At 36.4% G+C, this 27,349-nt stretch overlaps 2 protein-coding genes across 7 annotated transcripts in view; both read right to left on the bottom strand.

Moving 5' to 3' along the window:
- Positions 1-27,349, bottom strand: part of LOC106078733 (cytoplasmic tRNA 2-thiolation protein 2-B-like) — a 115,456-nt gene that overhangs the window by 53,145 nt on the left and 34,962 nt on the right. For all 6 annotated transcript variants that reach the window (XM_056036725.1, XM_056036724.1, XM_056036723.1 and 3 more), the window contains 4 exons: positions 20,084-20,222; positions 17,288-17,348; positions 16,753-16,862; positions 8,782-8,945 (listed from right to left, as the gene is read on the bottom strand). In XM_056036725.1, coding sequence (XP_055892700.1) covers positions 8,782-8,945; positions 16,753-16,862; positions 17,288-17,348; positions 20,084-20,222 — 474 coding nt within the window. The remainder of the gene's footprint in view (positions 1-8,781; positions 8,946-16,752; positions 16,863-17,287; positions 17,349-20,083; positions 20,223-27,349) is intronic.
- On the bottom strand, positions 10,428-16,743 carry LOC129927441 (uncharacterized). The gene is made up of 2 exons (XM_056036722.1): positions 13,576-16,743; positions 10,428-11,301 (listed from the first exon to the last, which is right to left on the bottom strand). The coding sequence occupies exon 1, from the start codon at positions 15,261-15,263 to the stop codon at positions 13,878-13,880; it is 1,386 nt and encodes a 461-aa protein (XP_055892697.1). The 5' UTR covers positions 15,264-16,743; the 3' UTR covers positions 10,428-11,301; positions 13,576-13,877.

Raw genomic sequence — 27,349 nt, 5'->3', positions numbered from 1 at the left:
TAAATATGGACTTTTGGCTACATTATCAAAAATGAAACTATAACAATTTCTAACTGTATTTTCAAGATAGAAAAACTGACAAAACGTGAAAAATTATTGTAATCATAAGAATGTGGGGAAAAAATGGTTCCTTATTAAGAGTCATTATATGATATAGACATCACTGGATTCAGGGGAGGGATGGTAGAGATGATTACCCGCTCCTCTAAAGTAAAATTCATCAACTTATAAATCGTAAGTAAATGTTAGTTTAAGTTTGAGAGTAGGGTAGCAAATGTCACCAAAACAGTCCCCTTCCTCCAACTCAACATTAAAGCAAAATATTATGATTATAGATAACTAGTTGGATCGGGGAGTGTTGACAACAAACTTAACCCTTAAGATGTACTTCTTTTTAAAGAGGGTCTTACTTTTTGAAAGGGGAGTGGTGGGGCAATAAAAATGATGTTCCTTATCTTATCTTATATAATGTTTTCTTGAGTTGAGGGGTACCAAACAGAGAATGCATATTCTATTATTGGCCTAACCAAGGTTAAATAACATTTTACTTTTATGAACTTATTTGATTTATAGAAATTTCTTTTAATAAACCCTAATGCTTTGTTTGATTTTTTTTATAGTTTCATCAATATGGGGATTCCATGACAGTTTTTCATTTATTATAACACCTAGTTATTTTGCGTTTTTAGTCTGTGTTACTGGTTTATCATGAATAAGATAAGTGGAATTAATCTGTTTTAGTTTTTTTGTTACTCTTAATAACTGACATTTTTCTGGGTGGTAAGACATGCTCCAATTTAATCCCATCTTATACATTACAGACATAACTTCAAAAAAGAAGATAATTACGTCCTATGCATTCATCATATCATTCATGTCATGCATGTTAATCAATGACTGTTATTTCTGTAATTCATCTAATTCTCATTGTAAAATTTCTGAATCTTGTGTTGTTTTTATTGTTCTATATATTATGCAATCGTCTGCGAATAATCTGACTTTTGTTCCTGAACTAATGCAATGTAGTAAATCGTTAATGTAAATCAAAAATAGTAGTGGACATAAGACTGTTCCTTGAGGTACGCCTGAGTTTACTGTTATTGGTGTTAATTTAGAGCCATTTATTATTACAGTTTGTTCTCTCCCTATCAGAAAATCAAACAAATCAAGTCCGCCTTCTCTATCGTTAATCAAATACATTTATTACAATTTAAGTTTTCGCGAACGTATGATTCCCCCATTCCTTGGATTTCAGTAAATTTTTTTTTGTTCTACAGAATGAAACAAAAATTAAAAACTGTTCAAATGAAAAAAAAAAGGTTTCATTCACGCATTATTAAACACACACACATAATAAAAACAACATTTGTCTCCCTAACTTTCCACACTGCCTAGTAGCCAGTGAAATTTGAAGATCTGCATTTCCCCTGTAAATCTAGGAGAAAGAGAATTAGGAAAACCATATCTAGAAGAAAAAATTCATTCACCCCCTCCCAACCCAAAAAGTATGTGAAAAAAAATGTGTCCTGATGTATACATTAGGTCTAGTGTAGTGATGGGCAAGAGTTAGAAACTTTTAGTTTAACTAAAAAAAAAATAATTAAGGCCATTGTTTAACTAGAAAAAAAAAAGTTTGATTAAAATCATAGTTTAATTATTTTTTTTTAGTTACTATCTAAAAAGTTTAATTAAAATCTGAATAACTTTTCAACATGTGGTCATGTGATATCAATAACTTTGATTATCAAATAAAAATGATGCAGTTAAAAACTATTTAGTCAGTCTGCATTTGAAGAGGGTAAAGTAAGATTCTGGTAGAAGTTATGGGAGTAAATATTTGCAACTGAAAGTAGCAGTATTATAAAACGTTAAACATTTGGTGTTGTTGTTTAATTTCTGTTTGTAGTGGGAATCTGATTATTGAGTTAGGTCAATATTATTTAAATTTTGTTGTTTTGATCAATTCATTGCGACAAACAATAATTTTTTAACTGCAGGAACACCCTTTTTATATTCTTAAGACATATTATTTAGATCTTAGTCTAAATCAAAAGCTAGGCCTATATAGATCTAAAAGCATTAGGATAACCAACTATAGAAAAAAAAATCTAAATCCACACCCTCTCTGAACATAAAGTAAATAGACTGTGTCCAACTGATTTTAACAAGCTGGTCAGGTAGACATACAGATATAGGCCTAGTGTACTGTGTGTGTGTAGTTGATTATACTACAAGACTACCCTGTATTTTTTTCATTACGCGTTATGCAATAGTGTTTGATTAATGTGGAGTGGTCGGACAAGAAAATAACACACTGGTAAGCGTGGCTAGTCAAGCATGTTTGTAGATATATCTTAACAATAAAATAATTACACACCCTCCCTTCCCAGAAAGTAAATAGACTGATAGTCTGACTGATTTTAACAAGCTGGCCAGATAGACGTACATGTGTAGGCCTATATAGTGTACTGAGTGTGCAGTCCATAATGACAAGACCACCCTGTTTTTTTTCCTTGCGCGTTTAACGGTTATGCAATAGTGTTAGTTGTATATTTAGTGGTCAGACAAGAAAATAGCACATTGGCATGCTTAGGCAAGATGTATTTTACACTATAAAACTCCAACGAATTTGTTTCTAAATTTAACTCTTTCTCTCCTAACTGACGATGCCAACGTTGATTTGACTCCCATTAAACTAAATTGGCTTTTGGATTTATAAACTTGAATTTGTGTTGTGCAAAAAGAGCATGCATTCTCCTATAATGCAATACCAAATATAACATTTTCTGATAACAAACAAAAAGGTTATTGAAGCTTAATCATAACATGATAGTGAAATACAAATGAGCAGAACGAATAATACTATCGGAATGAGAAAAATAATTATGGAGAGAAGTGTTAAAATACTAAATTTATATTATTTAATGAGATTTTAAACTTTACCGGTATAGGTAAGATTTTTCGTTATATAATAAGTTCAGCTAATATAATTTTAAAAAAAAGAGTACCATTCTTTTCTAAAGGTTTTAATTCAAAGCAAAAGTACAAGCACACATATTTATTTAGACATCTTTTTTTTAATTTTATTGTGCATTAACGTTTATGTAAGAAACATATTCTTTATTACTGATTTTATAATGGATAAATATTTTTACAATGTTAAAAGAATAAGATCGAACCGTAGGCATACAGTCGGATGATTATATCTATATAGGTCTAGTTCAACCCTGCCCCCCACACCCCCAAAAAAAATAGAAAGTTTGTATAGTTTAATTAATTTTCTTTAGTTTAGTTTAACTATATTTTGAAATTCATGATAAAATTTTAGTTTAATTACTTAATTTTAGTTGAAAACTAGTTTTAGTTTAACTTTTAAAAGTTAGTTTATTTTCCCATCACTAGTCTAGTGTAAAGTGTATAGACGATGATGGTCATGACTATTGTGCATTTTTTTCCTTATGCATACACAAAAGTCATTGTTTTATGTTGAATGGTCAGGCAAGAAAATAACACATTGGCATAGTTAGTCTAGCATGTAGATCTATCCTACCCTTACAGTTACAGAGGTCTAAAGTTTCTTAACACTCCAGCCTTTGGTTACAAGATGTAATAGTAAAGTTCTTTTACGACAGTTTTTACTTTACTAGTTTTTCCGTTATTTAAAAAGTCAATAGAATTTTTAAATGAAAGTAAACTATTTTTTCTAAGGTTTTAATTCCAAACAAAAATATACACAAGCACATCATACTAAAATATATGTAAGAAGCATCTTTGGAGAAATATTTCTACAATGATAAAAGAATTATATTATTATATTATATTATATTATACTACAGCAGGATAGATTAGCTAGGCCTAGATTAAACAATTAAAGCACACAAAAAATGTAAGAAAAGTTCTCAAAGTTTAATTACTTTCTTTAGTTTAACATTTTTTTTAATTGCTGATTAACTTTTAGTTAACTACTATATTTTTAGCTTCAACTTTGCTATATTTTTATTTTTTAAATTTAGCTAAGTTACTATAACTAATGAAACATAATTATATACTCGTAGTTTGTGTGGCCAAAGGTCATACTAGTAGGCATGTATAATGTAGGCCCACTAGTCCCCTAACTGAGATTTATCTACAAGTAAGCAAACTCAGTTTCCTCCTAGGATGTGATGTCTAGACAGTGTCAACATGTTGTCTTAATGTGGTCCTCTGTCTATCTATAGACTCAATGTGATGGACTAAACAAATGCTTTCTTGTTTAGCCTTGAAAAAGTTGGATCATTCTTTTGTTATTCTCAAAATTTTTCATTGTTGATGTGTGGAGGAATGTTTGTATTGTATCATTTCGTAATGACTCTTATTTTTTTCGTTAGCATTGTCAGCTGGCTTGTTTTAATTTCATTCATCCTGTAGTTTTTCTGCTTCTTCTTTTCTCTTGTCATTGATCTAGTCAAAGTCAAGACTATGTTGCATTTTCAACTAGATTTATGACATTAAACCAGTCTGATAGATCTTGTGAAAAATCTTGTGCCCCTTTTAACTTACAGATTAACAAGTCAACCGGCAAATTTTTTATACTAAGGCATTTACATTGTCATTGAAGAAGTGTGTTGTCGTGTTACAATGTTGCCTGTGTTTTGGTAAGGCTTAACAAATGTTTGACTACGACAGATGTGCTTAAAACAGGTACTCATTTGACTTCCAACCAGACATGGGTAAAATTTCAGACTTTTTGTTATATATATATATGTGTACTTTGCCCAACTCAGATTTTAGCTGTCAATTTCCCCTCCTGGATAAAGCCCAGTACTTCCCCATGATCAATTTAATCTAACATCGTTTTGAGGTTTTTTATTCTAAAATATTTCCCTCTAATATCTGAGGCAATTGAGGATGTGCTGTACAGTGAGGCCAGAGTCACAATAACCACACAGTAGAGCCTCCTCTCCCTTTAACACAAATGAGTGTGTGATGTAGGTGTTGCTAATCCTAAGTCTGTACATGGTCACATTTCCACATAATGTGAGACCACGATATGTGGGCCACCTCCTCACATCTGCTACAATTTGTTTCAGTTTATTATGGGCCTCAGTTTCCCATTGATCCTAACCCTAACTCTCGATAGGAGACAGACATTTTATACTTCTCAGACCCAAGCAGGGAATTTTGGTTCCTGTCACGAAAAGAAGTTTGCAAACAAAAGTTCATTTGAGTTTTCCCCACCAAATCTGAGAAATATTTATTTTTAAATAATTATTCTTTTCTTTTCTACCCAGAAACTAATTTTTCTAAGATTAATCTCCCCTCGTAAAGACTAAAGTACTGGCTCTAAAGGGACAGAAATCGACTTAAACATTAACTAGCTTCTCTATGGTTAGTTTTAATTTTTTGCCTCTAGGACATAACCAACAACACTTTAGAAGCTGCCCTAGCAATAATCACAGCTGCATAATAACTATTCACACACACACCCTCCCCAGGTAAGATACACACGGCCATAAAATAGAGTCGCACAGGCTGGATAGAGACATATTTGTTTAGGTTTCTATTCATGCGTTAGTAGACGATTGAAAACAATAAATATATCTGACGACTGAAATCTTCAATATTTAGATACATGTGGGAACTTCTATTAACTTTCTTGTTAACCTGCCCAACAAAAGTATAATTAACTCAGTCCCATCTCTATAAAGAGAGACCCTAAAACATTTTAAGATAGGGCTGCTAAAATTCATACAGCCTCTTTAACGAGATTTCCTTAGGGACAAACAGGCGGGTGGAATACCTTTACTATATTTATTTTATAGCAATGTGTATGTACATAACCACGTTCCCAGTCATTACATTATTATATTATTACTTCTTTACCCATAAGTATTGTATTATTTTATATCGATGCTATATCTTCATACATTATTTCATCAATGTAACTACGGCTGTCTATATTTGAAACCATAGTTATATGTTCCTTTATTATATTTGATATGTTACATTTTACCCATTTCTGAATTTTAGTAATTAATGTGAATCTGAGTACTATCTAAGAACCTAGTTCACCGTGCTATAAACTCAAAGAGCGCATGTGAAATGAATTACACACCTGACACCCATAGGTTTACTACCATGCCCTTTTGTTACTATTACATAAAATCAGTAATAATTAAGGAAGATGTTTCTTACATACGTTCTTTGCACAAATAAAACAGATATGCATGTGTGTGGGAGTGTAAATTTTTGCCTTGTATTAAAACCTTTAGAAAGACTAAGACGACTAAGACTGCTTTATTAATCATTATGGAAATTCTATTGACTTATTAAAAAGGAAACAGAGCGATGAGTAATGAAGGCAGACCGAGGTAAAGAGGAGGCAGACACAATGAAAAGAAGTAGGGCACTTTTGAGCTCCAAAAATGCTAAGCAAAGAGGAGTGCAGTTTAATGCCATGTCTAAGGACGCGCAATTGGGCACATCTGAGCCCCAAAAGTGCCAAACACATTTGAGCTCCAAAAATGCCAAACAAAGAGGAGCACAGTTAAACGTTATGTCTAAGACACTGGGTTATGAAGGCAGACTGAAGTAGAGAGGAGGCAGACATGATGACAGAAAAGAAATAGAGCACTTTTGAGCTTCTAATGTGCCAAATAAAGAGGAGTGCAGTATTAATTTTTATGATTGCCGCATTTCATGTATGTTGTGTGCTCTATTGATTTTAGTTTTTGTGAGTATACTTCTTTATATTTAGGAAAATACACTTTTGCCCCTCAAAATACACATTTTTCTTTTTTATCTTACTAAATATAGATTTTACTTATAAAAAGAAGATGATTACATCCTACGTGTGTTCCTAGGTGAATCTAGTCATGCATGCTAATCAATGACTTAAATTCTGCCAAGTCATGGTTTTCCTGGCTGCCTCAGGCAACCCATTTTTGCTCTGATAGCACTAGGGAAGCATATGGAACAAGAAATGTGCCTTTATCTTTGTGTCTTTCTGAGTATTTTTTGTATTTCAAGATTATGGTTCATTGTTTATGTATAATTGTTACTTTACTATCCTGAAGAGTGATTTTACTAAAGGTGTTGTTTGATTTTTGATAGTTTCATCAATATGGGGATTCCATGATAGTTTTTCATTTATTATAACACCTAAGTATTTCAAGTTTTTAGCCTGTGTTACTGGTGTAAGGGATATGTGTGGGAGTTATGATTAATGTATTTCTGCAGTACCTTGCTAATAATCCTAGATGCTTAGGTATACTTATAGTATATTACATATGCAAGTACGAACAAGAAACATACACCATCACAAAAGGATCAATGCACAGTAGCTAAGTTCACTTGATGAAATAGAATAATGAACTTTAATACAGAATGGGCCACAGTCGAGTCAGTAACAAAATTTTATGTTATCCCTTTGAGAGTCTAGTGGTAACTGTCGTAACAGTCTACATCAATAATCTCTAACCCAATACCTATGTCCTAACTAAAATGTCACGTTCAAAGTCTGTCTACTTTAGTAGACAGACTTTAAAGGTGATATAGGTATTGGGTTAGAGATTATTGATTGCTGGTCTGTAGTTTCCTGGCTAATATTTTTCTCCTTTTTACAGTCCCTTGGTACTTTGCCTTGGTTAAGAGATGCCTAAAAAGGATTTTGAACACTGGTGCTACCTTAATTTTTTGAGTAATCTAGCCAAAGTATTACCAGGTCTAGATGCTTTATTCAGTTAAATTTATGCTAATAGTTTTTGGATTCCCTTTTCTTGTACTTCTAAAACTCCTATGTTGTCAATTTGTTTCAAATTAAGTAATATATGTTTTTGTCTACTGGGACTGAGAATGCTGAAGCAAAGTATTTATTTAGGATGTTAGCTTTAGTTTCATTATCATTATGTGTTAAATTATCTTCTTTTAATGGTGCTACTCCTGTTTTTCCATTTTGAGACCTGGGAATACATATATCTGTTTCAGAATGTAGACATCTATATAAATATATATATATATTTTAAATATTTATTTATGTTTCATTAGGTACAATAAATAATTGACCTGAGAACCTTATGTTATTTTTTGTTATGCCCCCTCTCAGTCACAAAACAACTATAGATCATCTCATGGAAATGAGATGAATGCCTGGGCATTAGCTATGGTCAGAAAGATGTTGCCCACGAAGCAGTTTTCCCCCTCTCCACAGAGCTGATGTATCCAAAGGAATGGCAAGTGCCGATATAGTTTGGGGTCAGTGACATCACAGGCTCTGCCAGGGTGTAGCATCAAGTGCTGCAAACTGGCTTAAGGTCGCTGGCTCCTGATCTTTACTCAGGTTTGACTCCCAAAGCAATACCCATGATTGGGTATAGCTGCAAGTTTTCCTTTTTCTAGGTGGGTAGCAATCCATGGCTAATGAGACAATCTTGCCCAAAGCTTACTGGTTAAGGCATCTGAGAATTGGTGTAAGAAATAGCATGAACAAAACCCCACAAATTTAGCCATCTCTCTAATTCTAAAGGATTAAGTTTGAGTTTGAGTTTTGAGTTTAGGCGCATCGGCACAATTTAGGCCATGTCGTGCCCGTAATCCTTTGATTACCAGTAATTAATAGACTAATTGATTAATTTTTAAAAATTGATGTATGTTTTGTTAGGTAAAATAAATAACTATGTAAACTTGATCTGAGAATGTGTGGAAAAAATTTGTACCAGACAGACAGACTGACTGAGTTGATATAAGCTTTGTAAAATATGATTGTATTCCTAATAATTTCAAAATTCTGAAGTTTCTATTTACCTTAACTGTTTAATAAAATCTTCAAGGCTAGTCAAAGAAGAAATTCTGGAAAGAATAGATTTTAATTCACTTGTTTCAACATTTGGAGGAAGTGGTATGTTGGAAGTAATAGCTTTAACAAAGACTGATCTAGCAGTAGTCTCTGATCTCTTCTGATTTAATGCCTGGAGATAAAAAAAATAATTAGAATTGTAAGGGTTTTATAAAAAAAAAAACAGTTAAATAAACTGAGTGTATAAATCATGTGAAACAGAAAAAAAAATTCCTTTCTTTACACTACTAAGTTTTTTAAGCTCTAAAAGGAAAAAAAAATGTTTTCACAATAATATTAAGCCTATAACATTTTATGAAAGTACAAGAGAAATATTTGGCATGCAAGCATCTGGTCTGTAGAAATAGAAAAACAATATTTATAATAGTAAGATGTTATTTATCACACAAAGTCCACCACATGGTGTTCCATGGAAAAAAAAATTTAATTTGAAGGAGCTCAAAATTCTTTTTTGAGTCTAGTAGAATTTTTAGGATTTTAGATTTTACGCCCTAAAGTGGACTTGTAGTATGTTAGAGTCTGTATTTTCTTTTTAAAATTAAGGAAGTATAAATTTAAATTAGGTTTATTCATCAACCAAGGTCTTTGAGATTTCATTTTGGAGACTTGGTTAATGGGTGGGGTTTAATTTTAAATAAATTCTCTCTTTCGAAGGTCTTATTACATTAGGTCTTCAATTGTATAGTTCTACATAGGTAGGGTGAAATATGGAGTCGGAAGCATGGTTCGTGGGGTTGGATTTTAATTTAACTGTATACTGCATTGCAAGCTTTTTCATTCTGATGTCCATGGGGAGTTCTCCAGCCACTCATGGAGACTTGGGATTGGTGATGTACGAAATGCATCAAGACAGAGCCATAGGGCAGCATCTAGTACAGGCTCTAGTATTTTTAGGTATGATTTCCTAGCTGCTCCATATATTATGGATCCATAGTCTAAGTTGGATCGGATCAGACTCTGATATAGCAGCAGCAAGGTATCTCTGTCAGCTCCACAGTATGTATTGCTGAGTACTCTGAGTATATTTAATGACTTCTTCTTAAGTTCTTAAATATGGGAAGAAAATTAAATTTTGAATCTAGGGTAAGGCCTAAAAATTTAGTGGTTTTAAAAAAAGAGATCTTCTTTTTGTCTAAAAATAAGTCAGATTTGATTTTTGATTTTTAATTTGAGGCACATCGGCACAATTTAGGCCATATCGTGCCTGCAGTCCCTTAAGGACTACTCTCTCTCTAAACAACAAGGGCTAGATTCTATACAGTCATATCATTAAAATCAAGGTCTATTCACAGTTAAAATAGTAAAGGTAGTAAAAATTTAAATATTTGGTAAAAATCTAATGTAAATAGTGCATGTTCACAAATTCATAAATCAGATCTTCGTAGATAGCCCCACTTCCCGAATAAAGCCCAGTACCTTACCAGGGTCGACATTATCAAATAGTGTTTTTAAATTAGTGGCTCTAAAATATTTCACCCTGACATCCTGGTATCTGGGGCAATCAACGAGGATATGTTCCACGGTGAGTCGAGAGTCACAGTACTCACAAAGTGGGGGCTCCTCTCTTTTCAGTACAAAAAGAGTGCGTGATGTAGGTGTGGCCAATCCTAAGTCTGGACATGGTCGTGCTACCACGCCTTGTCAGACCCTTAGATGTGGGCCGCCACCTGACATCCGCCACAATCTGCCTGAGTTTACTGTGAGTCTCAGCCTCCCATCGGTTCTGCCACTCTCGATAGGTGGCAGAGGCAATACTTTGTCTCAGGTCCGAGTAAGGAATTTGGGTTCCTGACACCACATGATTTAGGGCTCTCTTTGCTTCTCTGTCTGCGGCTTCGTTTCCCTCAATGCCAACATGGGAGGGGACCCAGATGAAGGTGACATCCCTACGGTTGGCTGTTATTTGGTCTAACAGCTTCAGGCTCTTATGTACCAATGGGATGTCAGTCTTCATCCGCCCCAAAGCTTGCAATGCAGATTTGGAGTCGGAGCAGATTATAAATTTCCTCCTTTCTGATGCTTTTACGGCCATAAGTGCAAGCAATATTGCATGCAATTCGGCCGTAAAGATGGAGCAGCCATCAGGGAGTCTACGGGAGATTGTTTTGTTCCGAAAGGAGCAGGCACACGTGACCTTTCCCTCCATTTTGGATCCGTCTGTGTAGATGGTGCCACAATCTCCGTTCCCTAAAGTGGACTTGTAGTATGCTTGGGTCTGTATTTTCTTTTTTGAAATTAAGGAGGGATAAATTTAATTTGGGTTTATTCATTAGCCAAGGAGGGTTCTGAGGGGTTTCTATTTTAGAGATTTGGTCAATGGGTGGGGGTAAATTTTGGATGGGTTCTCTCATTCGAAGGCCCAACGGCTGTATGACGTTAGGCCTTCGATTGTATAATTCTACCTCTGTGGGGTTAAATATGGAGTCAAAAGAAGGGTTCGTGGGGTTGGATTTTAGCTTGACTATATACTTGCATTGCAAGCTTTTTCATTCTTATATCCATGGGGAGTTCTCCAGCCTCCACATGGAGACTTGGGATAGGTGATGTACGAAACGCGCCGAGACAGAGACGCAGGGCAGCATTTTGTATTGGTTCCAGTATTTTTAGGTACGACTTCCTTGCTGCTCCATATATTATGGATCCGTAGTCTAGCTTGGATCGAATTAGACTCCGATAGAGCAGCAGCAAGGTATCTCTGTCAGCTCCCCAGTCCGTATGGCTGAGTACTCTTAGTATGTTTAAGGACTTTTGGCATTTCTTCTTAAGTTCCTTAATGTGGGGGAGAAAATTAAATTTGGAATCTAAGGTGAGGCCTAAAAATTTTGTAGTTTTCACGACAGGGATCTTCTTTTTGTGTATAAATAGTTCAGGGTCTGGGTGGAGTCCCCTTAGATTACAAAAATGCATACTAACTGTTTTGGAGTCTGAGAATTTGAAACCATTATAGTTTGCCCAACCCTGAATTTTGTTTAAACATAACTGTAATTTTCTTTCTAAAGTGCTCATGTTTTTCCCATAAGTGAGAATGACAAAGTCATCAACATACAAAGAGCACTCTATGCCAGGGGACAGCGCATTTATGATGCTATTTATTTTAATGTTGAACAGGGTGACTGACAGAATGCTGCCCTGGGGTACACCCATTTCCTGGTCATGAGTGTCAAAAGCGGAGTTGCCCACTCGAACCTGAAATTTTCGATCTTTCAGGAATTCCTCCACAAAACGGGGGAGGTGTCCCTTAAGCCCCATAAGCGCCAGGTCACGTAGAATGCCATGTTTCCAGGTTGTGTCATAGGCCTTTTCTATATCGAAGAATACAGCTACTAGATGTTCTCTTCTGAGTAATGCATTTCTAATATAAGCTTCCAGCCTTACCAGGTGGTCAGTTGTTGTCCGCCCCTGCCAGAATCAGCACTGGTAGTTTGAGATCACTTTATTCCTTTCCAGGTACCAGACCAGCCTACTGTTAATCATTCTTTCCATGGTTTTGCAGATGCAGCTTGTTAGTGCTATTGGTCGATAGTTAGCTGGGTCAGAGCCGTCTCTTCCCAGTTTAGGTATCGGTATAACTGTGGCTTTCCTCCAGCTGTTTGGGAAAGCGCCTGTTTGCCACACACAGTTATAGACCCCTAGCAGGACTGCCAATGAGGGTTCGGGAAGGTGCTTGAGGAACTGGTAATGGATTTCGTCTTCTCCAGGCGCTGTGTCATGTGACTTGTCCAGCGATTCCCTCAGTTCCTCAAGCGAGAACGGTTTGTTGTAGTCTTCATTGTTCTCTGACCTGAAATCAATGGGATGTCTTTCCTCCCTGGTTTTGACTTTTTGGAACTCTGGCGTGTAGTGTGCAGTGGATGATTTTTCTGCTATTGAGGATGCAAGGCAGTCAGCTATTTCTCTGGGGGACGTGACAGTTCGTCCTTGGTTTTTCAAATGCCCTATTGCATTTGATTCTTTCCCTTTGATTCGCCTTACTGCCTTCCAAACCGCTCTAGCAGAAGTTTTGGCATCCAGACTGCCGACAAAACTTCTCAAGGAATTCCTTTTGGCTGACCGTATGGTTTGTCTAGCCTTTGCTCTAGCTATCCTAAATAGCTTTAGGTTTTCCTGGGAAGGATTCTTTATAAATGCAGCCAGTCGTTTTTTCCTATCGCCAATAGCACTTTTGCAAGCTGTATCAAACCATGGTTTTCTAGGCCGTTTTGGGTTTGCAGAGGTTAGGGGTACAACTTTCCTGGCTATACTTAGTAGCTTGCTAGCAAAGGTATCAGCTGGGTTCTGTTCATCGAGGATATTTTCTGTGATATCCTCGGAGCATCTTTTTAGGAATTGTTCCCAATCGGCCTTATTCAGTTTCCACCGCTGAGGTCGTCCTAATGAAGGGAGATTGTTAGTAATGATGATTGGGAAGTGATCACTTCCCCATAGATCATTGCTAACTGACCATTTAAAGTCGTCCAGAAGTCCGGGGACGCATACGGTGAGGTCAATGCATGTGAGTGATCCAGTTCCTGGGTGCAAGTAGGTCGGTGATGCATCATTAAGTATGCATAAATCATGTTGGAGGAAGATATCCTCCAGCATACGACCTCTTGTGTCGGTATTGTTGGATCCCCACATGGTGTTATGGGCATTGAAATCCCCAAGGATTAAATAAGGCCGGGGGAGTTGTTCAATAGGTCCTCCATGTCTGTTCGGTTTAATGGAGCGCCTGGTGGTAGATACAGGCTGCAGTAAGTGATAACCTTGTGAAGGGTTATCCTAGCTGCTACGGCCTGTAGTGTGGTCTGTAGTTCTACCCTCTCATGGGGGATGCTATCCTTCACAAGGATACAGACTCCACCTGATGCTCTCTCTGCATCCTCAACATTCTTGCTGTAAGCACTGTAGCTTCGGAAGCTGATGGAATCTTTCAGAAATGTTTCCTGTAAGCAGACAGCTACAGGAGTCTCAGAGTCCATCAGTAGCTGCATTTCCTCGTAATTGGCCTTGAGGCCTCTACAATTCCACTGTACAATTCATGAATCCATGGCTTATTCTAGATGACCTACTTGGAGCTATTTGGCCTTGGGAGGCCCCCGGAGGGGTTTCCCTTTATTCCAGTGACCTTGGTATTTTTATTCTTGGGTTTGGATGGAGAGGAGGACAACCCCCTTTTGGGGGAAGTCTTTCTCTCTGGAGAGGGGAGATCCCTCTGGTTAGAGCGGAGGTTATTTCCTCCTCTCTCACCTCGGGCATCCTCTCCGCTTTGATTTCTCCCCTTAGGGAGTTGGTCAACCTCTAACTCGGTAGAGGTTGGGGTGTCTGGCTGGGTTCTCTGAGGAGAACCTGTGTCAGACATGATGTCTCCGGGTTCTCTCAGAGTATTGGTTTGGACATGCTGCTCAGTCTCCATGCTCTCATCAGCGAGCACAGAGAACCTGTTCTTTAGCATGACAACAGGGCTTTCTTGTTTCTTCAGAGGTGTGTTCTTTGGCGGTGTTTTCTTCTGAGTTGGAGGAGGAGGAGGGGGTGGTGGGGTCAATGTGTCCGTCTGTGTGGCTATGGATCTTCCTTTCTTAGCAACAGCCTGGGCGTGGGTCTTTGTCAAGCCGAATTGGCCCTTGGGTAGGGCCAGTACAGCCGATTTCGCCTGGCTAAAGGTACATCCGTTTCTTGCCTTGTACTCCTGCACGGCAACCTCCTGTTTCCACACAGGGCAGTCCTTGGAGTAGGCTGAGTGGCCAGCTTGACAGTTTGGGCATTTGAACTGGGCTGTGCAGCCCTTGTCCTCATGACCCTCTCCAGCACATCTGGCACACACAGTGTTCCTCTTGCAGACTGCCGCGCCGTGTCCATAACCCTGGAACTTGAAGCACCTCATGGGGTTAGGTATGTAGGGCCTCACTGGAACTCGTAGGTATCCTGCCTTCACATACTCTGGCGGTGTCCTAGTTCCGAATGTGAGGATAATAGTGGCTGTTTTGACCTCCTCACCCTCCCTGCGCCTGGTAATGCGCCGGGCATGGGTGACTCCTTCAATGCCCTCCACTATTTCCTTCTCGGAACATTCCAGTAGGTCCCTAGAGCTGATTACACCTCTGCTGGTGTTCAGACTCTTGTGTGGCATGACTTCCACTTGGAGATCACAGAGTCTTCGGCATCTTAAAAGCCCATCAGAGTGTGTCTTGCTGTCTACTTCTACAAGGAGTTCCAGTGATTTGTGTAGCTTAGACACACTCTTGGGCTCTCCCACTACTGACTTGAGTCCCTTATAGATAATAAAAGGGCTCAACTTTGTCAGGCTTTTTCCCTCCTCTGTGCACCTAACCACCAGAAATGATGGCCAGGTGGCACAGCTTTTTGGGACCTCCTCTTTTTTATCATCAATTCGACGTTTCTTGCCCAGACATAGGTCTGGGGCAAGTAGTTTTGTGTGTGTTTTTTTGTCCATATATATTTTTGTTAATTTGGCACCTGTGCTCCCCACCCGCCATCGAGTCCAACAAGGGGACGGGCCATTCGGATGTCCAGAATGAGCCCGCCAGGGCTACACAGGTGCTATACTCAATCAGCTGCTACATCAGACATGTGTCCGATACAGCAGCTCCCTGATTGACCCTCCAGCCACCGCCCTCCAGCATAGGTCGACGACCTATGCTGGTAGCTCGGCATGACCAGCCGGTTGACCCAGAGCAGGCCATCTGGGTCTCTGGTCTAGGGGAACTTGGAGCCAAAGTATTGTGTTGTTGTGGTTTATCCTCAGATAGCCACCACTCAAACACCAGGATCTCTTTATCCCCCCTTACCCGTCGAAGTCCACGGCAAACGGACTGGTCTAGGACGTAGTGAGAATTTAAAGTTAAGGAGACAGAGTGATGATCAATGAAGGCAGACTTAGGAAAAGAAGAGGCAGACACAATGATAGAAAAGAAGTAGGGCACTTTTGAGCTCCAAAAGTGCTAAGGAAAGAGGAGCGCAGTTTAACGTCATGTCTCGGGACGGTATTTTAAATAAGAGTTAGTCCCCTTTAGTGCTTGATTTAAGTCCCTGTTAACTGTTTACAATTGCCACTCTCTCTGGAGTCTTTGAGCTGACCAGTGTAGTTTGAACTATATCTCTACAAAGTGTATCTAATACTTGTGTTGATGTTCTATTACTGTGTTACTCAAGAGGAGTGTGCCACTGTTATGGGAAGAGTGTTTCGATAATGAGTTAAGTAGACTTTATTTATTTGTTAGTAATAAGTTGGTTTATGTAAATATATGTCTACTTAGTCTCTTATCCTCTCCTGTGTTTTTTTTTTTGTAAAAGACATCTTTTGTTTTGATACAGACAGTAGTGTGTCTCATGGAGGATGTCATTTCATTGTTAATGCATGTATGATATTATTGTAAACCATCTTTTTGGTATTTGACATAAGATATTATTGTACCTCTGTGATGGTGGTTCTTTAATTATGTAGACCTGAACCTGTCTTACTACTTTGATTTGTTTCATTATTTTATTTTATTTTGTGAGCCTTTATTTCCATTTATACTTTTCATGGTCTTTTTTTTTTGTTTCTAAATAAACTCTTTTTTTTTTGTTGCAACTGAAATCTCAGAATTATTACTTGTCTGTCTCAGCAGTTTTGAATATCTAGAGGCTATAGTTAATAGCCTAGATAATATAATTTGGGACCACAAAGTACCACTGGACTAACTTGCCAGTACAGCAGAAGCCACTGGTCTTATGACCTATCCTAATACAAGGTCACAGTACCCCAGCTGTCCAACAAACTAAGGAGTGAAGAACTTTAACATTTAAACTGTATAAAAGGATACAATGTCTCTCATTTAACCCAAATTTAACTAATATAGCCAATGGTATAACTTATGCTTCACATTGTTAAACACTATTATGATTCAAATAATGTTAAAAATTTGATTTAAAAAAAAAACCTGTTCCAAACTAGAAACATAGACTGGAAAGCCTGCTGCAATTAGAACTTGTAAAATCTCTGCTCTTTTTGCCATTCTGTCCTCCGATGACACTTCTAGAGCACCATATTCTAGGAAAATGAATAATAACTGTTTGGAGATAAAAGTTTACAAGGAAAGCACTTTTTTTTTCATAGACAAACATTAAAATAAAAGAATTAAATTCTTTTTCAACCAGCCTTTTCTGCAGGAGATATTTTGATTGTGAGCCTGTTAAGGTGACTTTTTAAAAAATTTACTTGAATATAGCCTTTTTTTGTTAAGGACCTTAATCAAATAACTTATGTCAATTTAACAGGACCATTTTAGCTACCGGTACTACTAATTTCAGATTAAATTATTTATTTACAAATTACCATTTACAAATCTGAATGATATTTTAAGACCTTGACTTCAGTATATGAGGTGTGGCAGGTAAATTACCAAGGTCTAAAACATATAAATTAATATCTTTAAAATAAATTTGTTGAATATGCTTTAAGAAATGTGTAATTACCATCTACATAAAGAACTTGAGGTATAAATCGTAGCTTTCTGTGAGCACTTTCACTTTTCCCCTGCAAAACAGAATAAACAAAAAAAAAGTCAATATGACTTAGTCATTACATCAGATATGTCCCAGATAAGCTCTATGTCAATGAAAAGATTTTTTATTTAGTTATTCTACTGCAATATTTTAAGTTTCAATATCACTGCCTGGTATGGCAATCTGAGCATTAAAAATAGGAATAAACTTTATAGAATCCTAAATGCTGCTGGCAAAATCATTGGCAAAAAACAAACCCCATTTGGTCAGTTGTTTGAGACAAACATCTATAAAAAAGCTAACAAGATCCTCGAAATAAAGAATCACCCTTTGTGTCAGGATTTTGTGATTTTACCATCACAAAAGAGATACAAGACACCGATAGCAAAGACAAACAGACACAAACACTCTTTTGTTCCCCTGGCAATCAAATCATTAAATAAGAACAATCTGGTATAAACTTTGTCACATGTAAATTATGAGTGCGTCTGGTGTGAATGTACACTTTGGTTTCTTATAGTTATAATGTTTTTTGTTTGGTGTAATGCACAAATTGTAAGACAAATTTCCTTACGGATAATAAAGATTATTATTATTATTATTATTATTATTATTATTACTTCTGCTTGTAATTTTTTTAGTCAAAGGGAACAAAAACATTAAAAACTCAAACTCTATCATATTTCTTATACGTTTTATATAGATGTAGAAATCATAGGCTAAAGACCTCTGAAAAATAAATCTAGATTTGTATCACAAGACACAAAATGTTTATAGTGATGCTAGGCTTGGCAAAGGAATGTTCTCAAGTTCCTTTTGTCTCACTAGACTTTAAAAACCTAAAGCATCATTTGAAAATGGGATAGTCTCAGCAAGCTCAGTATGGATTACCTCATGGATCAATTCTAGGCCCAGTGATGTTTACAATGTAGACCTATTCACTCAGGTGTTTTATAGCTAACTGGTATTTCATACTAGTTCATTGACTACTAACAGTTGTATGGTTGTTCATTTTCCTAGGAGGTCTTGTATTTTGTATTGAACAACCAAAGATAATTAGTGGAGTTCTTACAAGTGGAAGTATCTGGATGGTCAACAATAAACTCAAAATAAATATATTTTATCCCAGTTACATTCAATTGTTTCCCTGTGAGTGCTAGAATCATTTTAACGTGGCCACAATATTCATCAGTACATTGTAATGATAACATGACATTCTATCTTAGTGAAATGATCACTTTATTTGTCACTCACAGATTTTCTTCTAGTTGTGCCTTGCTTATCATTAACAATAAAATATGGTTATACAGCATTGATGTTTATATTACTTGATATAAATATTATTTTTATCAAAATATACAATTGATATAAATATTGTTTTTATCAAAATATACAACAGAAATTTTTAAAACCAATAAAAAAATTTTTTATTAAGGATTAGACCTACACATGTATGTTATGAAATCAAATTTAGTTGTGCAAACTGCATGCTGGACTGTCGTTTGGATTTAACGATGGACCCTGGGTTCAAAACCTGCCCACTCCCATCCCCTGCAGGAGGCTTGGACTAGGAAGTAAACTATCTTCAACTCTGAAGGAACATCTGAAACAGGTTAAACATTTTACAAACAAAACAAACATTTTTACATTTTTGGGTAACCTTTGTTCCCAATACAAATTATCCCCATGATAGAAGAAAAAAGGCAATTAAATGAACTTATTTTTATTTTTTTTATTACAGTAAGTCTCCACTTAAGAATGGGGTTAGAGACCAGAAAGTCAGTCGTAAGCATGTTTCATTCATGGTTATGTGTGACCCTAGATTTGGGTTAGGTATTAATTATTTTTTAACTGTAGAACATGTAGTAACTTTTTTCTTTTGATACAGTATAGTATAAATTTGAAATTACATATCATATTTTTCCCAGGTTACTTATAAGGAATAAAGGAAACACAGCTAACAAAACACTGTATTGACAAAATATAAATGATATATGGCTCCTTCTGACTCGGAAGACAATGTATGCGACCAGATGAGTCACTGGTTTTGGTTTTGTCTTGAGACGGGGCAGAATCTGATGTGACTAATCAAGCCAATTCAGGAGCTGTAGAGTTTGCCACAGTTCATGCATGTATATGCATCTGTTTTAGGGCTAACCGATAGGGCAGCTTTCTTTATCTGGACTAAGGCAGCTTCTTTTCTTTTGCTCTCTGGAAGGCTATTACCTGCATGCACAGTAAGCCTCCATGCTGTCTTGGGCTATGTCCTCCCATATATTTTCATTGATGCCTGTGGTTCACATGTCTCACTTCCATGGTCAGAAAAGATGCAACATTTACATCATCTTCTTATGAGCCTCTATGTCTCTCAAAGAACTCTACTACATATTTGAAAGTACAGCTTATAATTTTTTTTTCAAAAGGCATTTCAGTAATAGAAAAGAAAGTTAAAATTTGTCTTATGTGTTTCCATACAGTAATATGGAGCAAACAAAGAACATACATTACTAAATGATATTCCTGCTAATCAAGATTCATGACTTAATTTAAATGGAGGTGGGCAATAACTTCTCTCTAGGAAACATCTTCCCTAAGCCAGTAGCTTAGAGCAGTGGAACATGCTATTTTTGCAGACTATTTTAAAGAATCATAAAGAATCTAAATAAAGAAAAAATCACATTCTGGCTTACTTTATACAGATGTTTTATTTAAACAAAGAAGTGATAAAACAACTAGAGACTATTTGTATATTTTTGAGGTACATACATGTTGTATCAGATGTAATAATGCAGAAGAGTTGTCTCCTCCTGAACATGCAACCAAGACATCTTCACCATTTGTAATTAGCTTTGTCCTTCCAATAGCTGCTCGAAATTTATGAATAACAAAAACTTGGAAGCAATTCCTAAAATAAAAAATACTAAATCAGAGAACAGCTGATTTGTCATAAAATGTGTAAGCTACAACAACAAAGAAGTGTTGCTAAGAAACAATTGTCCTGTAAAACATTTATGCTGGAGTGGAAATGGTCATTAGTTGAAACAATTAGGCCAATAGGGATGCAAAAAAGAACTCTGGTTGGGTTGAGGTGCCAAAGGACCAAGTCCATTGAACTGGTAGGGATGGAAGAAAGCCCCAACAAAATATATCACTATCCACAAACCATTTCTTAAAGAGCCTTTTTATGACGGACACTTCCATGGCTGATGTAGAAGAAAGAAGGAATATGGGGGAGTTTCCCCAGTGTGCTCGGCCATTGGCCTGGCATCTAATCAGAGCATTTTTAGATATGAGCCATCTGTAATAGGGATGTAATAATTTAAATGTGGGGGACCCGGTTGCTGAGGGGGTTAAGCGCTCAGCTTTTGAACCTGGGGTCCTGGGTTTGAATCTCTCTGGGATTTTGAATTTTGGGATTTTTAGGGCACCCCATGAGTCCACCCGACTCTAATGGGTACCTGACTTTAGTTAGGGAACGTAAAGGCGGCTGGTCGTTGTGCTGGCCACATGACACCCTGCTTGTTAACCATTGGCCATAAAAACAGATGACCTTATTATTATTTGCCACATAGATCACAAGGTCTGAAAGGGAAACTGTACTAATTTATATCTGTTTGGATCTTTCCAAGACAAAAATTTGTTCAAACAGGCAAATGGAGGCCAGCTTCCATAGGACAAGAGTTCCAAGGGTTTCAGCATCAACTTTTATGGCAATTCTGCTGCTTGCCAGATGTTTGGTTTAAATATTTGTCAAAGCAAGACTAAGATACTAGTTCACCGATACCAGTTCAGAACACAAATACTGCCCCTAACGTAACCATTAATGGCCAACCCCTAGAAATTGTTGACCATTTTTGCTATCTTGGCTCCATCATAGCCAACGATGCTCTTCTGGATAATGACATAACAACAGGATAGTCAAAGCAAGGTGCACCATGTCACGGTTGCAGAAAAGAGTGTGGGACAACATATTGCTGACTAACAATAGTAAAGCCCTAGTCTACCGGACCTTTGTGATGAGCACTTTGCTATACGAAAGTGAAACATGGTCAACCTACTCATAGCAGGAAAAAAAAGCTGAATGTCTTCCACCCCCAATGCCTAAGGCGGACCTTTAAAATAAGGTGGCAAGATAAAATAACCAATGAGAAAGTGCTACGAAGAGCAGGGTGCCAGGACATCCGCAGCAGATGCCTTGGCTGGCTGGGCCACGTTCGTAGAATGCCAGTAGGTCGACTTCCACAAGACATTCTGTATGGCGATCTAACAGAAGGCAGGAGAGCCGCTGGTCGCCCACTTTTACGGTATACGGATGTATGCAAACGCGACATGAAGCTCTTCAAAATCGACACTGGGAAAAAGTTATACTGGATAGATCCATATGGAGAGAGAGCATAAAGGAAGGTTCTAGGATTGCAGATGCCATCCACAACAACAGCAGAAAGAAGGGTGAAAATGCAACGGCGCCTGGTGATAACATATGCCAAATCTGTGACCGCAGCTGTGTATCAAGGATTGGCCTCTTTAGTCACACAAGAAGTTGCAAAGGAAAAAGATCTTATCTCGAGACGTAAAATGCCACAGACTTTAATTGTTGGTTGAAGGATGCACATTGGATGCACAATATATATCAAAGAGTAAAAAACATGCCCAATATTATTGCTGGTTTAATCTTTAATCATCTTTCCCTGGGTGTCTCTAAATTTAGCAATGGTGTTTCAATTCAATTGTAATAAATAAACCTTCTTGTTCTTTTTGAGAGCTGTTTTAGTCTTTTTCAAACTTTCACTTGAGTTAAAGACATCCCCCAGCCAAAAAAAAAAAAAAAAGACTTATCCTAGTGTTGGCCAAATAATATATTTTGTCACGTAGCAGACTAGCTGAGTCTAATTTTCATCTTTCCCCAGCGGTCTCCTAGCAACTAACTCCGCCTACATGCCAGAATTCGAAGAATAGAGCATGTAATTCCCAATAATTCCCAGAAACTTTAGTACCTGACAACCATAAAATGAAGTGACGCGCAAACAACTGTGACGTCATAGATGAATAGGCGTGGCTTGTGCGAGAAAAGAGAAGTCTTCGATTGAAACTTGTCAGTTGTAGATATTTTAGAGTTGTAGACGGGACCTCTTAAAGTAAAGTTGTAGACAGAATATTATTTAAATAAACCGCGAATTGAGTTATAGAATCAATACCACTGTTAGATTTAGTTTTATTACGCGCCTGGAAGAAGATATTTAACTTGAACTGTTTTATTTGTATATTGTGTATTATATATTAAGTGATTCCTAGTGATTTTAGTGTTGTTTGTATTTTTATCTAAACGTGACGGACCGACTAACAGACAATAAGTAAATATACCCAAGCGACTTTCATCCTGATGGGGGCATTACACGGAAAATAAATCCGATTACGTTACGGCATGAAAGTCGCTGCATAAAATGCCCATTTTAAAAATGTGCGTGATATTTACATACAAAGTGCAGTCTTAGCCTTTATAAACAAGCATAAATGTTTTATTTTCATTTTAGCAACTAGTTGACCAGAAAAAAACATAGTTAACTAATATTTATATTTGTCGTGAAAATTTCTTATACATTTTATAAATACATTTGACTTAGTCATACTGAAAATACACAAAAAAAAATATCTTTCTTTGTTAACATAATGTAACACTATCTCCCTTAAATTTATGTATTGTTTTTAAATTGGTGTATTTTTATGAAAAAAATCGCTTACATAATTAATTTTATAAACTAAACGGTTTGCTTTTAGAAAACAAAAAAGTAGCCGTTGCACCTAAACTTTGCAAGCCACAAAGCATGGTGAAATATAATTTTTCATTTCTCTTCTAGTTTTCGAGATCTGACTGTGACAGACGGAGATTTTGCACAAACCTAAAATCGGCTTTTCCCCTTTCAGGGGCCGCTTAAATATACAGAAGTCTATTTTGTGTCATTAAACATTTGTATGTATGCTTTATATTTCCCTTTTTGGAAAATACCAAATTTAAATACAAAGATTTAATAGAATGCTTGCGTTTTTTTTTCACAAATTTCTGGTGTTCAGGCTTAGAATCTGTCAAATGTCACGTGTTTATTATGTTTATTCGACTTGAAGATCTTGATGATACAAACTTGTGACATATGCAGGTCCGGAGGTGCCTTGATTATAGTTCAAACACTTTAATAATCAATGAAGTAACAAAGTGCTGATATGTTTTTCTTGAGTTTTAATTATTTAAAACTTGAATTTGAAACAATAAATGTATGTACAAAGTTATATATAACAGATACAGGATTCAGTGAAAATGATGAATAAACTGAGTAACTATTTACTTTAAAACTAGCGACTTCCAAGTCTAACTTTCTAGCTCTCTCTCGTCTCAAGCTAACACTCCTCCTTTTATATCTTTTCTTAGAAAAAAGAACCATGACATCTCAATACCCATCCTTGACCCGTTTACATTTAATTTTCCTTTTAATTGTTTTTGTAATTTAACCAACGTTAATTATGTTTCCCTGCTGTAGCCTTGAATTAAGTTTTAATCGGCGTCTTAAGCGTTTAAGCGTGGGTACGCTGACCTGATTTGAGATAGGTACAATGTCCTCATTTTGTGAACTAGGGACGTGACATATTAAAATCGTTACCTGTGTATGAAATTGTATAGGAATCCATGATCTTTTGATGCATCAATCAGTGAATTATTTGAAAATATATAAATTGAAAATATAAACAAATTAATGTAGAGACTATTACTCCCACCAATCTGAAACTAAAACATTTCTTCTTTCAGTGTCTAATATGATATCTCAGACTGACCCTATTTCCCATCAGCTGAGCCAAGAGCAGTAAAACAAGCTTTTTATTGCACAACAAGTTAGGGACGAGATACAAGAAACTTTTTCTTACAAAACATAATTATAACAAGCGCTTTACCGCTCAGCTACCGCGCCTCTCCTGGCCTAACTGAAGTCTTATTATTTATTTTTTTAAAGGAAACCTCAGAATTTGCGCTATTCAGTTTTAGCTTTATCATCATAGGAATCCTTGGGCCTTAGGCCTCTTTTCTTTGCCTCTTTTTGGGGCTTTATGTGCCTCTTTTATGGGCCATCTTATCAAAAAATTATATCATCTGCAATTAAAATGGTTCAAGAAAATGCAGTTTACAAGATTACTATTCGTTTTAAATTAGGTCTAACTTATAATGCATACTAATTAGCTTTTTCTTTTTAACAACTGCTTGCATAAGTGATTTAAAAAATTAGATTTTTCGCTTTCAGAAAAAAAAAAGTAGCCGTTGCATCAGAACTTTTAATGGTCTAAAACATTGCGATGTCGGATTTTCACTATCTTTTCTAGTTTACGACGGGACGGACGGACAGACATTTCACATAAAACTAATAGCGTCTTTTCCCCTTTCTGGGGCCGCTAAAAAACAATAAAATTTAGGGATAATACTGCAACAAGTTAGGGACAAGATGCAAGAAACTTTTTCTTACAAAACATAATTATAAAAACAATAAAAATTTTGGGATAATATGGCAATAATTGTCAATAAGTTAAAGGACTTAGTATTGAGCAGGACGCACCGCCCGCAGTTCCAAATAACCAAGGATGACAGGCATGAAGATACCCTCAAGTAGTTTTTCAGTCTATTTCTGATCTTTAATGTTTAGAATATCATTGGCGTTCATTGTTTATGAGGCAATTGGTGGATCGAAACTCGGAGCGCTAGCGTTGTCTGAATTCCTCCTTCATTTTTTAAGTTTGTAGTAGTGTGAGTTCGAATAACATAATTTCTTGTCGGTGTTGTAAGACTCCGACTTCTTGTAGAGAAGGACCGTAAGCACTTGTGAGTTTGTGCACTAGCGTTGGGGCACTCCTCTAAGTGACTTAGATGTTCACACAACAGTAACTTTGTTTACCCATCTTTTTTTTTTCTTCCCTTTTCTCTTCCTTCCCCCCTCCTTTTCTTTTCCTTCCGCCTTGGAACAAAAGGGTCTTTAAATGTATAAGGGGATCATTTTCTCCATGTATACATTTACATATTTTTCGCTGTAATTTTATTTTTATTTTTTTTTTTTTTTTCAATAATTCATTTACTTTAATGTACATTTTACTTTTTTTTTTAAACATATATTTTATTTAAAACTTTTCTATCCTACATTGTATAATCCTTCTGTATATATGATCTACTTGAATTCTATTTAGGATTTTGTTGTCGTAAGTAGCTTTTAAATACATGTTCCATATAAGTATCCTATACTCTGCTAATAAAATCAAGTTCATATCTAAGTTTTTTACTTTTTGCTTTGGGTATTTTATTTAAAAATATTGCTAGGCCTATGCTGACCTTGACATGGCTGTTGGCATTTAAAATATTTGACAAAATTTCTCTCACAATAGTGAAGTTTGGACACTTCTCAAACAAACGTTTTTCGAGTTTGTAAGTGTTTAACACTTCAGCATATTATTTTCTTTGTTTGCTAGATCTAAATGAAGTGATTGGGATCAATTTCTTTTATGCGATTTTAAACTTTACTGTATAATACTTTACTTTAATATAATAAGTCAATAGAATTTAAAAAATCAAAGAAGCTTTCTTTCTAAAGGTTTTGATACAAGACCAAAAATACATAGACACACACACACATGCACATCTCTTATTTATTTTATTGTGCAAGAACGTATTATTATGCAAGAACGTATGTAAGATACATCTTCCTTAATTATTACTGATTTTATCGTGGTTTCTGTGACTGTAACAAAAAGCACGTTAGGAAAAGTAGTTTAACCGTAATATTTATTTACTGTGTCAGTACTGTGTCTTAGCATGTTGCGTTTATCCATTCTGGCTTAAAAATGCTCACTGTCTATCAATAAATTGAGAGTCAGGGACTAAATAAATAAAATAAGGAGTAGGGGGGTGTTAAGCTCTCCCTTTAAAGATAGCCCTGGTCCTGTCTTTTACGCTAATATACACAAATGCGAACCTTGTACTTATATCTACAAAATAATTAGTTACTGGCTTTCTGGGCTATGAAATCTCGCGGTTTGTGTTCTGTATAGCAATAGGTCACTCGTTTAGGTGTGTGTTCTTTAGTCCAGCTTCTTATATGAGATTTATTTCCAAGTAAGCAAACTCGGCACTCGTGTGGCCTTAGCCCAGCGCCGTAGTTAAGATTTTTCTACGAATAAGCTCATTGTCCGGTTACCCGTGTAGAGGTGTGGCTTGAAATTCAGACCCCTAATACAGATTTACTAGCAAGTGTTGTGACACGGTTACTATGTGTGGTCAACCGTGACACACGGTCAAGTGTTGGGTACCTGGGAGTTAAGGGACTTGCGGGAAGTCACGAGTGTGTTGTAAACAAGAAGACGGATGTCATCTAGTGGAGTTGTTTTGTATATAAATTATAAATGTTAGCCTTGTACATATGTTACTATTAAATACTTTACAATTAAAGGCACTTTACAATTAAAGGAACAAGTAAGTGAAAATGTCGATATACAAAATATATAGAGAAGCGGGCAAGGAAAATGGCCTGCAAGGCGAACAACTGGAAAAGTTCATAACACTAAAAATAACACAGGAGGAAGAAAGGGAAGAAAGGAGATTTAATAGGGAAGATGCCAAAAAGAAAGAAGAAGATATTAGAAGGAAAGAAGAAGGAAGGAAATCTTACAACTAGAAGAATCCAAAAAGAAAGAAGATAGTAGAAGGAAGGAAATCTTACAACAAGAACTAAACTTAAAGAAAAGAAAGACAAAGAACAGCAAAATGAAAAGGAGGAACATTTCGACAAATACAAACAATTGGACAGAATGTCTCCATTCGACGAGAGCCAGAATGAGTGCACTGACTCATATCTACTGAGATTTGAGGACATAGCAACAGCCTGCAACCTCCCACAGTCAGAATGGGCAAGAAGCCTAATGGGGCGATTGAAAGGAAGCGCCATGAACATCTGTATACAGATGAGAGAAGTAGAAAGAAAAGATTACGTGGCTGTGAAGGAGGCTTTGCTG

This window comes from Biomphalaria glabrata, chromosome 7 (assembly GCF_947242115.1).
Source record: "Biomphalaria glabrata chromosome 7, xgBioGlab47.1, whole genome shotgun sequence".
NCBI lineage: Eukaryota > Metazoa > Mollusca > Gastropoda > Planorbidae > Biomphalaria > Biomphalaria glabrata.
The sequence above is the reverse complement of the archived record's forward strand: the minus strand, read 5'-3'. Positions and strand labels throughout refer to the sequence as shown.